The sequence below is a fragment of the Macaca nemestrina genome, chromosome 2, assembly GCF_043159975.1.
Source record: "Macaca nemestrina isolate mMacNem1 chromosome 2, mMacNem.hap1, whole genome shotgun sequence".
NCBI classification, from domain to species: Eukaryota; Metazoa; Chordata; class Mammalia; order Primates; family Cercopithecidae; genus Macaca; species Macaca nemestrina.
Window position 1 is genome coordinate 102,068,247 of NC_092126.1, and position 17,349 is coordinate 102,085,595.

A 17,349-nucleotide genomic window follows, 5' to 3' on the forward strand; every position below is an offset into this window, starting at 1 on the left:
CAAAATTGGCATAGAAGGAACATAGCACAAGGTAGTAAAAGCCATCTGTGACAAACCCACAGCCAACATCATACTGAACAGATAATGGTTGAAAGCATTCCCCATAACAAATGGGACAAGATAAGGATGCCCACTTTCACCACTTCTATTCAACATAGCACTGGAAGTCCTAGCCAGAGCAATCAGATAAGAGAAAGAAATAAAGAGCATTCAAATTGGAAAAGAGGAAGTCAAACTATTGCTGTTTGCCAAGGATATGACTGTATATTTAGAACACCCTAAAGACTCATCCAAAAAACTCCTAGATCTAATAAATGAATTCAGTAAAGTTTCAGGATACAAATTCAATGTACATAAATCAGTAGCACTGCTATACACCAACAACAACCAAGCTGAGAAACAAATCAAGAATTCAATGTATTTTACAACAGCTGCAGAAAAACATAAAATACTTACAAACATACCCAACCAAGGAGATGAAAGATCTCTACAGGGAAAACTACAAAACACTGCTGAAAAAAATCATTAATGACACAAACAAATGGAAACACATCCCCTGCTCATGGATAGGTAGAATTAACATTGTGAAAATGACCATACTGTTAAAAGCAATCTACAGACTCAATGCAATTCCCAACAAAATACCACCATCATCCTTCACAGGACTAGAAAAAAATTCTTGAAATTCATATGGAACCAAAAAAGAGCCTGCATAGCCAAAGCAAGACTAAGCAAAAACAACAAATCTGGAGGAATCACATTACTGGACTTTAAACTATACTACAAGGCCATAGTTACTGAAACAGCATGGTACTGGTATAAAAACAAGTATGTAGACCAGTGGAACAGAATAGAGAACCCTCCAAAAAAGCCAAATAGTTACAGCCAATTGATCTTTGGCAAAGCAAACAAACATAAATTGGGGGACGGGCACCCTATTCCACAAATTGCGTTGGGATAATTGGCAATTCACATGTAGAAGAATGAAGCTAGATCCTCATCTCTCACCTGGTACAAAAATTAACTCAAGATGGATCAGGCTTAACTCTAAGACCTGAAACCATACAAATTCTAGAATATAACTCTTCCACATATTGGCTTAGGCAAATAATTCATGACCGAGAACCCAAATGCAAATGCAACAAAAACAAAAATAAATAAATGAGACCTAATTAAACTAAAAATCTTCTGCATGGCAAAAGAAATAATCAGCAGAGTAAAGAGAAAACTCACCAAGTGGGAGAAAATATTCACACACTTTGCATCTGACAAAAGACTAATTTTCAGGATCTACGAGGAACTCAAAGGAATCATCAAGACAAAAACAATTCTATCCAAAAGTAGGCAAAGGACATAATCAGACAATTCTCAAAAAAAGATTTACATATGGCCAGGAAAACATAGAAAAAAAATGCTCAACATCACTAATTCTTAGGCAAATGTAAATTAAAACCACAATGGGGTGCCACCTTACTTCTGCAAGAATGATCATAATTTAAAAAATCAAAAAAAAAAATAGATGTTGGCATGGATGTGGTGAAAAGGAAACACTTTCACACTGTTAGTGGGAATGTAGACAAGTATAACCACCATAAAAACCAGTATGGAAATTTCTTAAAGATCCAAAAGGAGAACTACTATTCGATTAAGCAATCTCACTACTACGTACCTACCCAAAGGAAAATACGTTATTATATGAAAAATACACTTACACCACGTTTGTAGCTGAACAATTCTCAATGGAAAAAATGTGAAACCAAGCTAAATGCCTGCCAACCAAAGAATAAATAGAGAAAATGTGGTATATCTACACCATGGAATACTAGTCAGCCATAAAAAGGAATGAAATAATGGCAATTGCAGCAACCTGGATGGAATTGGAGACCATTATTCTAAGTGAAGTAACTCAGGAATTGAAAATCAAGTATTGTATTTTCTAACTTATAAGTGGGACCTAAGCTGTGAGGACATAAAGGCATGAGAATGATACAATGGACTTTGGGGAATCAAGGAGATGGGTGAGAAGAGGGTGAGGAATACAAGACTACACACTGGATACAGTGTGCACTGCTTGGGTGACATGTGCACCAAAATCTCAGAAATCACTACTAAAGAACTTAATGCATGGAACAAAAAAAACCACCTGTTCCCCAAAAACTACTGAAATGAAATAAAATAAAACTGGTCAAAATTAAGTTCAAACAGACCACTAAGTTCATATGGTTGCAATAAGTATTTACTTAAGCACATATTGCCTGGCTCACTAAAAAATAAATTTAAGTTGTTGTCCAGGCTCTTACTTTTGAATCTGAGTATCTAATTTTCCTAAGTGTTTGAATATGTCTTGACTTCTGTTGAGTCCTTAATGCCTGCAAATTTTAAAAATAAAGAAGGATGGCACTGCAGAAATGTGAGTTCCTCACAATAACTCAACAGTTCTACATATTTACAGTCATTCAATTGCTCTCACCAGAGGCCGTGGAATAGGTTTTTGAGGTTTTTTGGATCCTAATTTTCTCATTGCATTATAGTATTTCTTCTGTTCTTCCGTCATAAAAATGTCTTGGCCACCTAAGTATATGGAAAAGATAAGAGCTAATTACCTTTAACACTTTTTTTTTTTTTTTTGGAATCTAGTTCTGAATTTTTTGACACAATTTTAAAGTTACATTACATTTCTATTAACAGTTCCTAAAATTCCAATAGTAAGCTTAAGAGACTGGACTATAGGGAAATGCTGCAAAGAAACAAGATTTAAGTTAAGGTATACAAGAGAAATAAGATTTCATCAGTTATTTTTCATTTTTTAGAACAGAAAGGTTATAAATCTTTGCAAATATACACAGAATCTTTACAAAAATTTGATATATTTCAGCTTGCATAAATCAAACCACGATGCAACAAAAACAGAAATTAGTACCAAAATTTAGACAAAAATCTCATAAAGGGCAACTGGATTTCTCTTAAATAATGAATACACATAACACTACTAACAAAGCTGCATAAAATCTGTTCAGAGCCACTCTCAGGGAAAAAAAAGTTCTAACTATTTTCACTACTGAGCAAGAAAGAACAGAAAAATGAGCTAGGATTCTCACATCTGGAAATTTGAGGGCAAAATATCTAGCATGAAATTTAAAAACAACCTATAAATGTCCAAAGAGGGGAATGATCAGGATAAATTATGATCTATCCATAATATGCAATGTAATTCAGCCCTGAGAATTCTTTTCTTTTTTTTTTTTTTTTTGAGATGGAGTCTTGCTCTGTTGCCCAGGTTGGAGTGCAGTGGAGCGATCTCGGCTTACTGCAACCTCCGTCTCCCGGGTTCAAGCAATTCTTCTACCTCAGCCTCCCGGGTAGCTGGGATTACAGGCCTGTACCACCACAGCTGGCTAATTTTTTTGTATTTTTTGTAGAGACTGGGTTTTACCATGTTGGCCAGGCTGGTCTCGAACTCCTGACCTCAAGTGATCTCTGCGCCTCGGCCTCCCAAAGTACTGGGATTACAGGTATGAGCCACCATGCCCTGCCAGCGGCCCTGAGAATTCTTATAGCAAAGATACTTTTACGACATAAGCTTATAACTAATGAGGTCAAAACTACAAAATTAAAATTATAAGGTAATTCTAACTGTGTAAAAGTAATACAAAGTGACTGAAATGGATTATACCAAAATCATAAGAGGCATTGTCTAAAGTGATTACCATTTGGTGGCCACTTTAGGGTGATTTAAAATTTCTTTTTATCTTCCTTAATTTTCACATTCACTATAAAGCTCCTGTGGATTTTAGAATCAGCAAAATAAATATGTGTTTATTATAGTGTATGGAGAAGGAAACCTCCCTAGCCCTGCCTCTTCCCCAATCATCTTCTTTCCAAGTAGGGTGGATAGATCTGCTGAGGCTTGGGGGCTGGGGGCCAGGATACATTGGCTGAAAAAGGAGAGTATATTATTTTTATTGTGGTAATAAAGTGCATTTGAAAGATTATTAAAATATGACCCTCCTGTCATATTTAATAAATACTAATCCTGGTGGTGGTTGTTCTATTAGGGTTCAATTATTAATGGGTTTCATCTCAATAGTAACAATGTCCATTGATTAAGAAGGTAAAAGAGAATAAAAGCAATGACTTAACTAAACCCAGATGTTTTCAGTCTTCTTTCAGCCTCATCTTTGAGGATCATCTCCAGGCAGACAGGGGAGGCTCCCTCCTTGTTATTGTGCAGATCATAAAGGCTACTTTGTATAATATTCTAGGCCAGAATTATGTTTCAATGCATTTGGAGGACAGAGATAAAATTACCAAATCAAGACAACTCGGATACTTATCTTTTTCTGCTGTTGGTTGAAGTTGTCAATAATAACACCAATGAAGAGATTCAGAGTGAAGAATGAGCCAAAGACGATAAAAACTACGAAGTAAATGTAACCGAGTGAATTGCTCTCAAACTCTGGCTGCTGTTCTTTCTGTTAGAAATTTTTTTAATAAGAGAAAAAAACAATTACTGGAGAAAAATATAAGCATCGAACTGCCTTATCTAGAAGACCAAGGTGTTTCTTACAGCAGCATTGACTACATAGCCTCTTCCTAACAGCCATGGACCCTGTTGGGAGCCTGTCTCTCAGTTTTCCCAGCTCAGCTTGAGTGGTGGCATGTGGTGGGGACCTGGGGTGGTGGAAAATTGGGCTTTTTATTCTAAGCAAAGGAGAATCATTGAGGGATTGTAAGGGAGAGGAGTGGTATGATCACATTTGTGTTTTTAAAAAGTCATCCATATGGAATGTCCATATGGATATGTAACTGGAGGGAACCTGACTGGAAGTGAGGCCACCAGAGGAGGGGCACATTCACCTTGGGCAGAGGTGACTAAACTACTAAATGTTGTCGAACTACTATGTCCCCCATATAGAGCCCACTGCTTTATTTAATATGTGGTTATGTCCTTTCACTCTTAAATTCCTTGTGCCTAGCATACCTTCTGATATGTAGATTTTTGACACACATGGAATAAATATCTAAATGAATGAATGAATGATCAAGCTCTAAAATGGATACAAATTGACTTCAACCAAGCTCTCCTAGTTCGAGGTACCGCCCAAATCATCTGAGATCCCTTTCATTCAAGTCCTTCGCATTGTTATTGGCTTCAAGCACTTTTAGGCAGGTAGCAAAAGAATTTCACTTTTTTCCCTTCTATCACATCAAAGACGTAAGTGCTGATAGCTCTGACTAATGTTGAATGTATTTATGGTATTTGTTATTCAACACTCACAATGTAGACTAGTGTAATGAAGTTAATTATTTGAAAATATTATTTCTCTCTTTTGCTACGAAGACTACCTGACCTTAGTCCAGGTTTGCTTGAGGCATCCATTTATTTGAACAAAAGGTAGACATTAGTACAGAAACAATGTAATGGAAAGAATATTCAGCATTGGACATTTAAAATAAAATTGCCAAGTAGGCTAATAGTCTTGCAAGTTAGGTTATTGCTTTGAGATATAGGAATGTCTACACTCCTTCATGTCCCTCTTTGTTAGATCAAGGGTTTGAAGGTGGAGAGTTTTATTGGAGGGAGGTTTAGACAAGAATATGAAATGATCAAAGCTTACTCAATTTGTCCATAGGAAATGTAGGAAAAATAAACAGAGACAGAAAATCAGAGCTACAAGATATCTGTCCTGATTATCCCTCTTTGGGTCTGGAAAGAGGGGTTGGGATCCAGTAAATTGAGGGAAATGGAAGGCAGAGAGGGTATTCTCGCTTTACTTCTGCATTTTTCTGGAAGGAATTACTAGTAGGAAGGCCTGAGATATATTAGGCAGGCAGGCTGACTTAAGAGATTAGAGTAACATAATTGAACAGAGAGAAGTCTCTTGAACCTCTCAGTTCTCATGTGGCTTGGACATGGAGTTCATAGCTATGGGCTTGTCATGTTGGGCCTTGTAGCAAGGGATGGGAGTAGACTGCCAAGGACCCTGTGGAGGATATGGCAGAGAACCAGCATTTAAGGCCAGGAGGAAATGATGGGGAGAATGCCCGCAGTTTCAACAATCACAACTTCAATATTTGAGGCCAGCAGGGTGCTGGGTGACTACATAGACAAGAGTCATCAGGCTAGAAGCCAGCATACAACAACCAGTACATAGCAGGACCAGCACCAAAACAGGCACCCCTCCACACATTTCCACCCACCTGTCACTCACTCTGGGAGCATTTGCAAGCCACACACCTTGTCTGCTACACATCTGCAAAACCTTTCCTCCCCACTCCCCATCTCCACCTCCACGAAGATGGATGTCAAAGCCAAACTAGAGTGAAGGTCATGTACTCAAAAAGACAAATGAGTACATTAGTATTTTTAAAATATTTCCTTTGCTATAAATTGTAATTATAAAATTATGTTGTGTATATAATTATAAAATTACATTTTAAAATTATGAAATTATAAAAGTACATTTTATAATTATATACACAACATAATTTTATAATTACATATAAAAATTATATGTAATTAATTTGTAATTACATATAAATATATATAAACATTACAATGTAAACTATAATTGTTATAAACAGTTAAGTATCTACTGTTAGCTCCGCCTTTCCAGAAAGTTGATTTTATTAACACACCCACAGAAGTAAGCAAACTCAGATTTGTTGCTATGCATCATCTGTATATTAACTTATAATGCCAATCTGTGAATTTATAATGACAACTGGAATCACCATAAAGATTCATTCTCATCTCTTGGTGCTGCTATAACACTACTCAAACCACCTCTACTGCTACTACAGGTTGAACATGCTTAATCTGAAAATTCAAAGTCTCAAGTGTTCCAGAATCTGAAACTTTTTGAGTGCTGACATAACATGCAAAGGTCATGCTTAAAGGAAATGTTCACTGTGGCATTTTGGATTTTCAGATCAGGGATGCTCAACTGTAAGTATTATGCAAATATTCCCAAATCTTACAAAATTCAAAATCTGAAACCCTTCTGGTCCCAAGCATTTCAGATAAGGGATACTCAGTCTGTACCAGCTCACAGGTACTGAATACGGTGTTAGGCATCAACTCTGCTGACTCCCAAACAGGTCAAAACACACACATGTGCTGCAATAGAAAACAGTAATTTCTGCCATTGACTCCATTCTTGAGCTAACCATCTGCTCACTCTATGGCTTTGGGAAACTCTTTCTTTTTATCCCTCAAATTTCCAAGCTGGAAAATAGAAGCTAGGCTAGATTACTGAGTACACTTCCAACTTTGGGAGTCCGTGATTATCTTTTTCTTTAACTAAAATTCCAGTTGGCCATCACTAGGGAGTCTGGAGCCATGGAAGGGTCTCCCTTGCAAATTTAGTGCAGTCTTAAGGTTTTCCACAGTCTAAGACAGATACTCTTTGAAATTTGGTTTCTGCTTATACAACCATTTGGAGAAGAGGTAAGAGGAAAATCAAGGCATCCTGTGATTCGGCCACTTTTGGCTCCATCTCCTATATGAGTGGTTTTTCCTTGGCCACCATGGAGAAAGAGGATTGGATTTTAGAAAATACTGGGTGGGTATCAGATACTCACTAGAGGATGCGTAAGAACCCTTTGTATCAGGCGGTGGTATCTCATGGTGTTTTGTTCCAAAGAAAACAAGGCAGAGAACCCTGGCTGCTGGAACTATGATGCCATAAGTTCTGGACTGTCCATGTAGCCGTGGTATCTCTGACTTGACCCTAACACTCCAGAACATGGTAGAACGCTGACTCACCTCTCTGGAATCAACAGCTGCATATATAATATCCATCCAGCCCTTAAATGTTGCCTGCAACAAAAGCAGAAAAACATGAATAATACAAATGTAGACTTGCCATCAACAGACACGTGGCATGGAAAAGCAGGTGAGGTCCAGTGGGCTGAATATATAAGATGATACCCCAACTTTCTAGGACAGGATGCTCAAATAAAAGAACAGTAGAAGAGAACTCAAGGATGTGTGTCTTGGATTTTTTTTCTTCTTCTTCATTTGTACAAGATACAAAGTTTAAAAACAAGAAATTTCCACCTTAAAAGTTACCAGAGAAGCTGAAGCTGTGGCCCAACAGCTGAAAAGAGACTGGCTAAGGGTTCTTTTCTGATGCCATATTTATTTGCACTGCCTGTTCAAGACCTGGCAACTGTGGTTTAAACAGGGAACTGTTCAAAGTGTCATGACCTACACCCAAGGCTCCACTCCTCTCTGCCTGGAGATGTGGAGAGCCAGCAAAGGTGCCATACAGGACAAGGTGAGATGTACAGATCCTTAAAGGGGCATCACTAGGAAGCTGAGGCTCAGCAGTCAATGAAGTTGCAGATGCTCAGTAGAGGACAATTCCAGTAGACATTGGCTTTCATATGAGGAATCAGGATTTGCTTCTATTATCACAATGGAGTCACTGCATTTTTTAGCTGAGAAACAATTCATGATTATTTGAAGTATTTTCTCCTCAGAGTGAAAAACATACTGATTGTACTCACCACTTGCAGCAGAGCGAGGTAAGCATTTCCCACATTGTCAAAGTTGACTTTCTGGTTGATCCAAGAGAAATTGCCACTTTCACATTGACTTTTATTTGCAATGATGGTATAATTTATAACTGACTCTGTTCCATTAATGCATTTCCCAAATTTTCCAGAAAAGAAGTGTACTCCCAGAATACAAAATATGAGCCAGAAAATGAGGCAGACAAGCAAAACATTCAGAATGGCAGGTATGGCACCTATGAGAGCATTGACCACCACCTTATGGAAACAAAACCAGAGAAAACCGTAACAGACTGGTAGGATGCACCAGGCTCTTCGATTCTCAGGATGGGCCTGATGCGCAGGGCTGGATCTCTTGGAGCTCTGTCCTTAATCTCCACATACATGCGCCCCACCCCCATGACAAGCCCTGCTCTCAGCTACCTGCATAATGGGTCCTCTCTGTTGCCACTAAGGATACCTTGAGAAGTGCCCTGTGATGACAGTGTTAGAGACTTATGGACACCTACCCCAGGATTCTGAAGGGAAGCTAGAACTCATCTTGGCTGTCACAGTAGCTTTTAAGGTAGAAAGTACTATCTTAGGCTTTTCCCTACCTCTCAAATTCTAAGCAGTAGGCAGGCTGGGAAATAACCCAGGGAAAGCTTGGCAATTTAAGGAAATCTCAGCCCAGAAAGAACTGTTGGTCTTTCCACCTTTCCCTGTTAACTAAACTTCCACCCACTCCTCTGCAGAATGTACCTTCATTCCTTCAAACTGGGACAGCGCACGAAGAGGCCTCAGTGCTCGCAGAGTTCGGAAGGACTTCAATTCCTTTAAGTTAATGAGGGTGGTCACAGAGACCTGATGGGAAGAGAAGCCACAGGTAATGCACCTGACTTGGTGTCCAGCTCAAAAGTCCATTTTTCTCCTTATCTACCAAAGCTACAGTCCATAAAGGTGGGGACAATGCACTCACATTATTTGTTTAGTGAAAGACAAAGAAAATCTGAGAAAGTGTTGTGAATTAAAGGAAACCAAAGAGATATAACAATCATATGTAATATGGGGTCCTGAATTGAATCCTGGATTGGAGTGGGGGCAGGAGGTGGATGCATAGAGGGAATTAACCATAAAGAATCTTGTTATGGCAGTCAATTGAAATAAATTTATTTATTTATTTATTTATTTATTTATTTATTTATTTATTTATTTTTTGAGATGGAATCTCGCTCTGTCGCCCAGGCTGGAGTGCAGCCGCGCGATCTCGGCTCACTGCAAGCTCCGCCTCCCAGTTTAACGCCATTCTCCTGCCTCAGCCTGTAGCTGGGACTACAGGTGCCCGCCACCATGCCCAGTTAATTTTTTTGTATTTTTTAGTAGAGACGGGGTTTCACCACGTTAGCCAGGATGGTCTCGATCTCCTGACCTTGTGATCCACCCACCTCGGCCTCCCAAAGTGCTGGGATTACATGTGTGAGCCACCGCGCCCAGCCAGTCAATTGAAATTTATTATGACAGTCAATTGCCCTAAAAAAGCTCTTTATGGTGAATTTGAAAAATTTGAAAATGGACGTGGATTTTAATTCAATCAATGTTAAATTTCCTAACTTTGATCACTGTATTGTAATCATGTGAGACATTGTCCTTGTTAGGAAATATACATTGACATGTTTAGCGGTAACAGGTTTGATGCTTGCAACTTAATCTCAAGCAGTTCAGGGGGGAAGAAAAGAGAAAAAATGACAAAGCAGATGGGTGACAATAATTGGTGAACCTGAAGAAAGAATATGTGGATTTCATTATGCTATTTCTTGCAACATTTTTCTTAGTTTGAAATGATATCAAAATAAAAAGTTACATGGAAAAAATTAATTATTTGCTAATAGTTCCCCTAACCCAAATCACTCCTTATTGGGGAATTAAATGCTATTTTCTCTCCCAATACACTTCTCCTCAATAGGACAGAATTGAGTATTAGAAAGCTCTGTTAAGTATACCAAATTAAATCTTAACAATATTTACAGATGCTCAGTAGAGGACAATTCCAGAAGGCATTGGCTTTCATATGAGGAATTAGGATTTGCTTCTATTATCACAATGGAATCAATGCTGAGCTTGAGTTGAGGCTGCTTGCTGCAGATCTTCAGCCATTCTTATTATGGAGAGTTTTCAGAGGCTCAACTTGGAAGAAGAGTTGCTCAGCTGGATAGAAAGTGAATCAGGCTAGTCCTGACTAAGCTGATGTCAGAGTTCACTATTAACTAAAAACATTCCTCACAAATCTTGCCAACCTCATTGTAGCAGTGAAGAGAAATTGAGTTAATATGACAGAATATTAAGATTTTGAAATTTATAATCAATTTATAGTGTATTTATAATGTTTTTAATGGGCTTTTTGTTTACAATGGCACCACTTTTAGAGAGTTATTTAAGTAGCTTTCGCGTAAATACTCCATTTGTTCCTAGCCAGATGAAAACAGATGGCAAAGTTTAGCAATTCTTCTGTTTTACCAAATCATTGTCATAGTTGGTGAGAAGAGATGTTCCTACAGGGACCTTACACACCTCTTTACCTGAAATCTCACCCCAGTTTCTGTTCCATCAGACTTGCAGGTATCAGTGAGACACAGAGAAGCACCCATATTCTTTCCCATCCTACTGTACTCACTCTTCAAGTGAGAAGTCATCTACTAGTTTTATCTTATTTTTTAAATCTAACTTGCATTTATCACTCTGCACTGTTTTTGAAATCATCATATTGATTATATTCTCATGGTTTGCTCCTTGTAACTATTGAGGAATAGTACAGCATATAAATCTTCATATTTTATGGATCCACTCCTCCTTGGTGAATACCTAGGTTATTTCCATTTCTTTGCTATTAGGCAAAACAGTACACTGGACAGTATTACGCACAACTGTACACTGGACAGATGTGTGCATTTTTCTTGGGTACATAGGCAAGAGTTCTCCTTGGATCTATAACAAGTGATATTTGTGGATTGTGAGTTGGGTCATTTGTGATTTTTACTTAACAGTGCAAAATGTTCCCTACAGTGGCTGTACCAATTAAATTATTAGCAGTGGTTTGAGATCACATTTTCCTGTATCCTTCTAAATATCGATGTTATCCAACTTTAAAATTTTTGCCATGGCTGGGCACAGTGGCTCAAGCCTGTAATCCCAGCACTTTGGGAGGCCGAGGCAGGAGGATAGCTTGAGCTCAGGAGTCTGAGACCATCCTGGGCAACATGGTAAAACCCGTCTCCACAAAAATTACAAAAATTAGCTGGGCATGGTGGTAGGCACCTGCAGTCCCACCTATTTAGGAGGCTGAGGCAAGAGGATCAATTGAGCCTGGGAGGCAGAGGTTGCCACTGCACTCCAGCCTGGGTGACGGAGTGAGACCATGTTTCAAAACAATATATTTTGTTTTCCAATCAAATGAGTAAAAAGAGGCCTCTCATTTTAATATGCACTTCTATGCTAACTGGTGATAGAACTAGTGTATATTTCATCATACATTTATTCCTTTTGTGAACTGGCTGTTTGTATACTTATCCCATTCTTACTTTGGGTTGTTTTTTTCCTGTGAATCTGTAGGAAATTTTTATATGTTGTGAATAATAATGAATGATCTGTTGTGGCAAATACTGTCTCTCAGGCTCTAGTTGGTTTTTAACTGTAATTAGAGTATTGTTGAATACAAAAATAAAAGTTTTACTACATTTTGATGTAGTTGAATTGTGTATCTTCTTGTGATTTATACTTTTCTAATAAAAATTATGATGGCAATTTTATATAATCTTGATTGACAATAAATATTATAGAATTGTTCACATACGTTCTCTCATTTAATCTGTACAACAATATCCCAAGCTAAGCAGCATTTTGCAACATATACCATATTATAGGTGAGAAAACCTGAAGCTAAATGGATCAGCAACTTGTTTCAGGTCATACAGCTGATAAGTGGTGAATTTCAGATCCACACCACAGTCTGCATGCTGTCAAGGCTAATAATAATAATAGTAAACCACATGTGTTGAGTTCTTTATCTGTGATTTATAAAGATATACAATTGTAATATTATTTTCTTCTTATTTGATTAATTTCTGTTCTATTCATTTTATTATCAATATTATGTTTGTCTCACTAAATAAGTTTGCAAGCTTTCCCTTTTTTGTCTATTCTTTGTAACAATTTGAATAAGATGAGATTAATTGCTCCTTGTAAGTTTGGTGAAACTTACCTGCAAAGCCATCTGGGTCTTGTGATAATATGATTGTATACATAGAAAACCCTAAAGAGTCATTCAAAAAGCTTCTAGAACTGGCAAATGAATTCAGCAAAGTTTCAGGTTACATAATCAATGTACAAAAATCAGTAGCATTGTGATACACCAACAGTGACCAAGCTCAGAAACAAGTCAAGAACTCAACCCATTTTACAATAGCTGAAAATAAAACAAAATAAAATAAAATAAAACACTTAAGAATATACCTAACCAAGGAGGTGAAAGACCTCTACAAAGAAAACTACAAAAATACTTAGGAATATACCCAACCAAGGAGGTAAAAGACCTCTACAAAGAAAACTACAAAACACTGCTGAAAGAAATCATGAATGACACAAACAAATGAAAACACATCTCATGTTCATGGATGGGTAGAATCAACATTGTGAAAAATGACCCTACTACCAAAAGCAATCTACAAATTCAATGCAATTCCCATCAAAATACCACTATCATTCTTCCCAGAACTAGAAAAAACAATCTTAAAATTTACATGGAACCAAAAAAGAGCCTGCATACCCAAAGCAAGACTCACCAAAAAGAGCAAGTCTGGAGGTATCACATTATCAGACTTCAAACTATACTATAGGGCCAAAGGTACCAAAACAGCATGGTACTGGTATAAAAATAGGCACACAGACCAATTGAACAGAATAAAGAACCCAGAAATAAAGCTAAATACCTACAGCCAACTGACCTTCAACAAAGCAAACAAAAACATAAATTGGGAAAAGAGCACCCTATTCAATAAATGGTGCTGGGATAACTGGTTAGCTATAGGTAAGAGAATGAAACTGGATCCTCATCTCTCACCTTATAGAAAAATCAACTCAAGATGGATCAGAGATTTAAATCTAAGACCTGAAACCATACAAATTCTAGAAGATAACATGGGAAAAACTCTTCTAGACATTGGCTTAGGCAAAGTCTTCATGACCAAGAACCCAAAAGCAAATGCAACAGAAACAAAGATGAATAGATGGAACTTAAACTAAAAAGCTCCTGCACAGCAAAAGAAACAATCAGCACAGTAAACAGACATCCACGGAGTGGGTGAAAATCTTTGCAATCTATACATCTGACAAAGGACTAATATCCAGAATCTACAAAGAACTCAATCAAATCAGCAAGTAAAAAAACAAATAATCCTATCCAAAAGTGGGCAAAGGACATGAATAGACAACTCTCAAAAGAAGATTTACAAATGGCCAACAAACATAGGAAAAAATATTCAACCTCACTGATTATCAGGGAAATACAAATCATAACCACAATGCAATACCACCTTACTCCTGCAAGGATGGCCCTAATCAAAAATTATAGATGTTGGAGTGGATGTGGTGAAAAGAGAACACTTCTACAATGCTGGTGGGAATGTAAACTAGTACAACCACTATAGAAAACAATGTGGAGATTCCTTAAAGAACTAAAAATAGATCTGTCATTTGATCCAGTAATCCCACTATTGTGTAACTACCCAGAAGAAAACAAATCATTATATGAAAAAGACACTTGCACACTCGTTTATAGCAGGCACGATTCGCAACTGCAAAAATATTGATCGGCCCAAATGCCTATCAATCAAATCGTGGATAAAGAAAATGTGATATATATATATGGTGTATATATAGTATATGCCATATATATACACATACACCATGGAATACTACTTAGCCATAAAAAGAACCAAAATAATGGAATTCACAGCAACCTGGATGGAATTGGAGACTATTATTCTAAGTGAAGTAACTCAGGAATGGAAAACCAAACATTGTATGTTCTCACTCATAAGAGGGACCTAAGTTAAGAGGACACAAAGGAGTAAGAATAATACAATGGACTTTGGGGACTCAGGGGAAAGAAGGGTGTGAGGGATAAAAGACTACATTGAGTACAGTGTACACTGATCAGGCGATGGGGCACCAAAATCTCAGAAATCACCACTAAATAAGTTATTCATGTAATCAAACACCAGCTGTTCCCTGAAAACCTATTGAAATATAATAAATAAATAAATAAATAAATAAATAAATAAACCCACCCACCCATCTGGGCCTGGTACCTTTTGACAGTGTGGCTTTGGACTACTGTTTTGATATCGTTAATGGCGATCCTAGATTTCTAGTGAAACTATCACTAGTTTTCTATTTTGTATTCAGTCAGTTTGGGCAATTTATAGTCCACATCCTCATTTTTACCTGTGAGAAAATTACTGTCAAAAGAGGGGAAGTGTTTCGCTTAAGGTTATGCAAAAGGAGGGTAGACCAATTAGCTTTAGGACCCAGGCTCCTAAGTGTAGGGCTTGTATCCAGTAAAACACAGGTCCCTATAATTGAGATACCAATCTTCTGTTTATCACATAGTTTATAGGGCTTTCTTTTTACTATAATCTACTAAGATAATAGGTACAGAATTATTTGTTCTCTAGAAATTAACAGGACTGACAAACGTGGATGTTTTTATTCTCATCTTTGAATCCTGTTGTAGCTTCTATGGCATTGATGCCTTTCTAAAATGCCTGAACCACAATGAGCTTCTCTTTCCTTGCCTCTGAGCTTCTGGTTTTCTTGTTTGCAATGTGGTAGATGTCATGTAATACTGATGAACTCAGGATATTGATGTCCACATTAAATGAACACATAGTCTGTTTGTGCTAACCAGCAACATTATGGTTCTCCAGTGGGGTTTGCTGACCACATGGTTTATGCTCATGCATTTGTCTTATCTACTTCCTTGCACAGCAGGGACAAAGTTTAACTAATTTTATCATGATGGAAAGAAGGTAATGTTAAAATCAAGGGCCCTGGAGTGAGACTTACTAGGTTCCACCACTTCTAATTATTTAAAGGTATTACATAATCACATGTATCCTGAAAATGCGTCCATCTACTATATATCAGTAAACATAAAATTAATCTTAAAAAGAGGATGTAATGTTAAATCAAGAGTTTTGGAGTGAGGCTTACTAGGTTTGTATCTCACCACCACTTCTAGCTGGGCAATCTTGAACATGTTTCTTAGCCTCTCTATGACTTACTTTCTTTCTCTGAATATACAAAAATAGTAGTACCTGCCACAGAGTGGCTATGATAACTAAAAGACAGAAGGCATTTGGAACATATGGAAGAGTACTTGATACAGAGAAAGCACTCAATAAATGTGATCCACTAATACTATTATTAGCTTTTGTGTCATATAGCTAGACATGTGAATTCCAATTTCACCACTTATCAGCTCTATGACCTGAAACAAACTGCTAATCCTCTGAGCTTCAGGTTTCCTTGTATACAGTGTGGGAGGCGTCACACGATGCTGCTTAACTCAGAACATTGTCATGCATATTAAACGAGAGACTGTATGTGAACAATCCTCTTATGTTGCTTGACAATTAAGATGGATATTAGCCTAATCTATTGGCTGCTGACCAGCTTTGAGAAGTCTTGAAAAGAAATATACAGTTGGAAGAAGAAAAAATCGAGGATACTGAAAGTTATTCTAGGTACATATCATACATAAACAGTGCTTATGCAGAGAAGTGAATGAATCATGGGAAAGGAAAAAACCTTTCCCATCATGGGAAAGGTTGGAGTGGTGAGCATATAAAGTGCAGTGTATGAGGAGTGAGACCTAGAAAAGGCTAAACTGCTGATAGACAAATGACAACTACTTCCAAGTACTGCGAAGAGGCAATGATAATAAGAAAAACTATTTTAGACAGACATCCCACATGAGGCACACAGGAAAAGCAGCCCCCATATGATCCCTGCCTTAACCACTACCCCAGCCTGTGTGGGACACAGAGATGGTAAACTTACAATCACAATGATGAAATCAAGGCAGCACCAGGCACTGGTGAAATACTTTCCAAATCCAAAGGCTACCCATTTTAGTACCATCTCCAGGATAAAAACATGTGTAAAAATCATGTCAGTACAATTTAGTAATTCTTGGATTTTGGGTCGGTCCTTAAGGTTAACATCTTCAAATATCTGAAACGAAAAAGCATAGCCATAGGCCAGACTGAATATTTGCAAAGAACTCCTTGGTAACTTTGCTTTTTGTTTTTCTTCCTTATGTGAATAAAAACGGGTATCTCTCTTGGTAATGAGGTTTTGCTCAAAAGATATTAAGGCTAAACTTTTCCAATGGAATCCATTCCTTGAGTAAGTAAAAATGGAAGAAGGAAAATCCTCTTTCTTCTGTTGTCATAATAGTTTCTCAACTTCTTATTACTGGTCCCCTGAATATTAAAACTTCTTCCTAATGGATCACATTATTTCCTGGGCTTCCTCATACTTTCAACTGCTGCCAAATATGTCTTGTCAACATTCCCAGGACCACCCAGTGGCACAGACCATCTCTCATCCTCCCAATTGCCTTGGTGAATTAATTCAGTGTCTCTTTGTTGCTTATAACATGAAGTCCAAGTGCTTTAGCCCACCCTCTAAATCCTGCCAACCCTGATGCCCCTCATCTCCCCCTACAAACAGCCTCATCCATTTACCTTACCATTCCCTACAAATAGTGTCATTTCATATGTGTGCCATGAC

The 17,349-nt window shown here is 37.6% G+C and overlaps 1 protein-coding gene and 1 long non-coding RNA gene across 2 annotated transcripts in view; one reads left to right on the forward strand and one right to left on the reverse strand.

Moving 5' to 3' along the window:
• Positions 1-17,349, reverse strand: part of LOC105480214 (sodium voltage-gated channel alpha subunit 11) — a 108,661-nt gene that overhangs the window by 16,921 nt on the left and 74,391 nt on the right. The window contains exons 18-23 of the mRNA XM_071091459.1: positions 16,615-16,788; positions 9,262-9,363; positions 8,515-8,778; positions 7,769-7,822; positions 4,335-4,472; positions 2,471-2,575 (exon numbers count right to left, since the gene is read on the reverse strand). Of these exons, the coding sequence (XP_070947560.1) occupies positions 2,471-2,575; positions 4,335-4,472; positions 7,769-7,822; positions 8,515-8,778; positions 9,262-9,363; positions 16,615-16,788 (837 nt within the window). The remainder of the gene's footprint in view (positions 1-2,470; positions 2,576-4,334; positions 4,473-7,768; positions 7,823-8,514; positions 8,779-9,261; positions 9,364-16,614; positions 16,789-17,349) is intronic.
• LOC105480213 (uncharacterized) lies at positions 7,760-12,166 on the forward strand. The gene is made up of 4 exons (XR_986343.3): positions 7,760-8,532; positions 8,673-8,747; positions 9,255-9,385; positions 10,527-12,166. It is a non-coding gene; the product is annotated as an uncharacterized lncRNA (long non-coding RNA).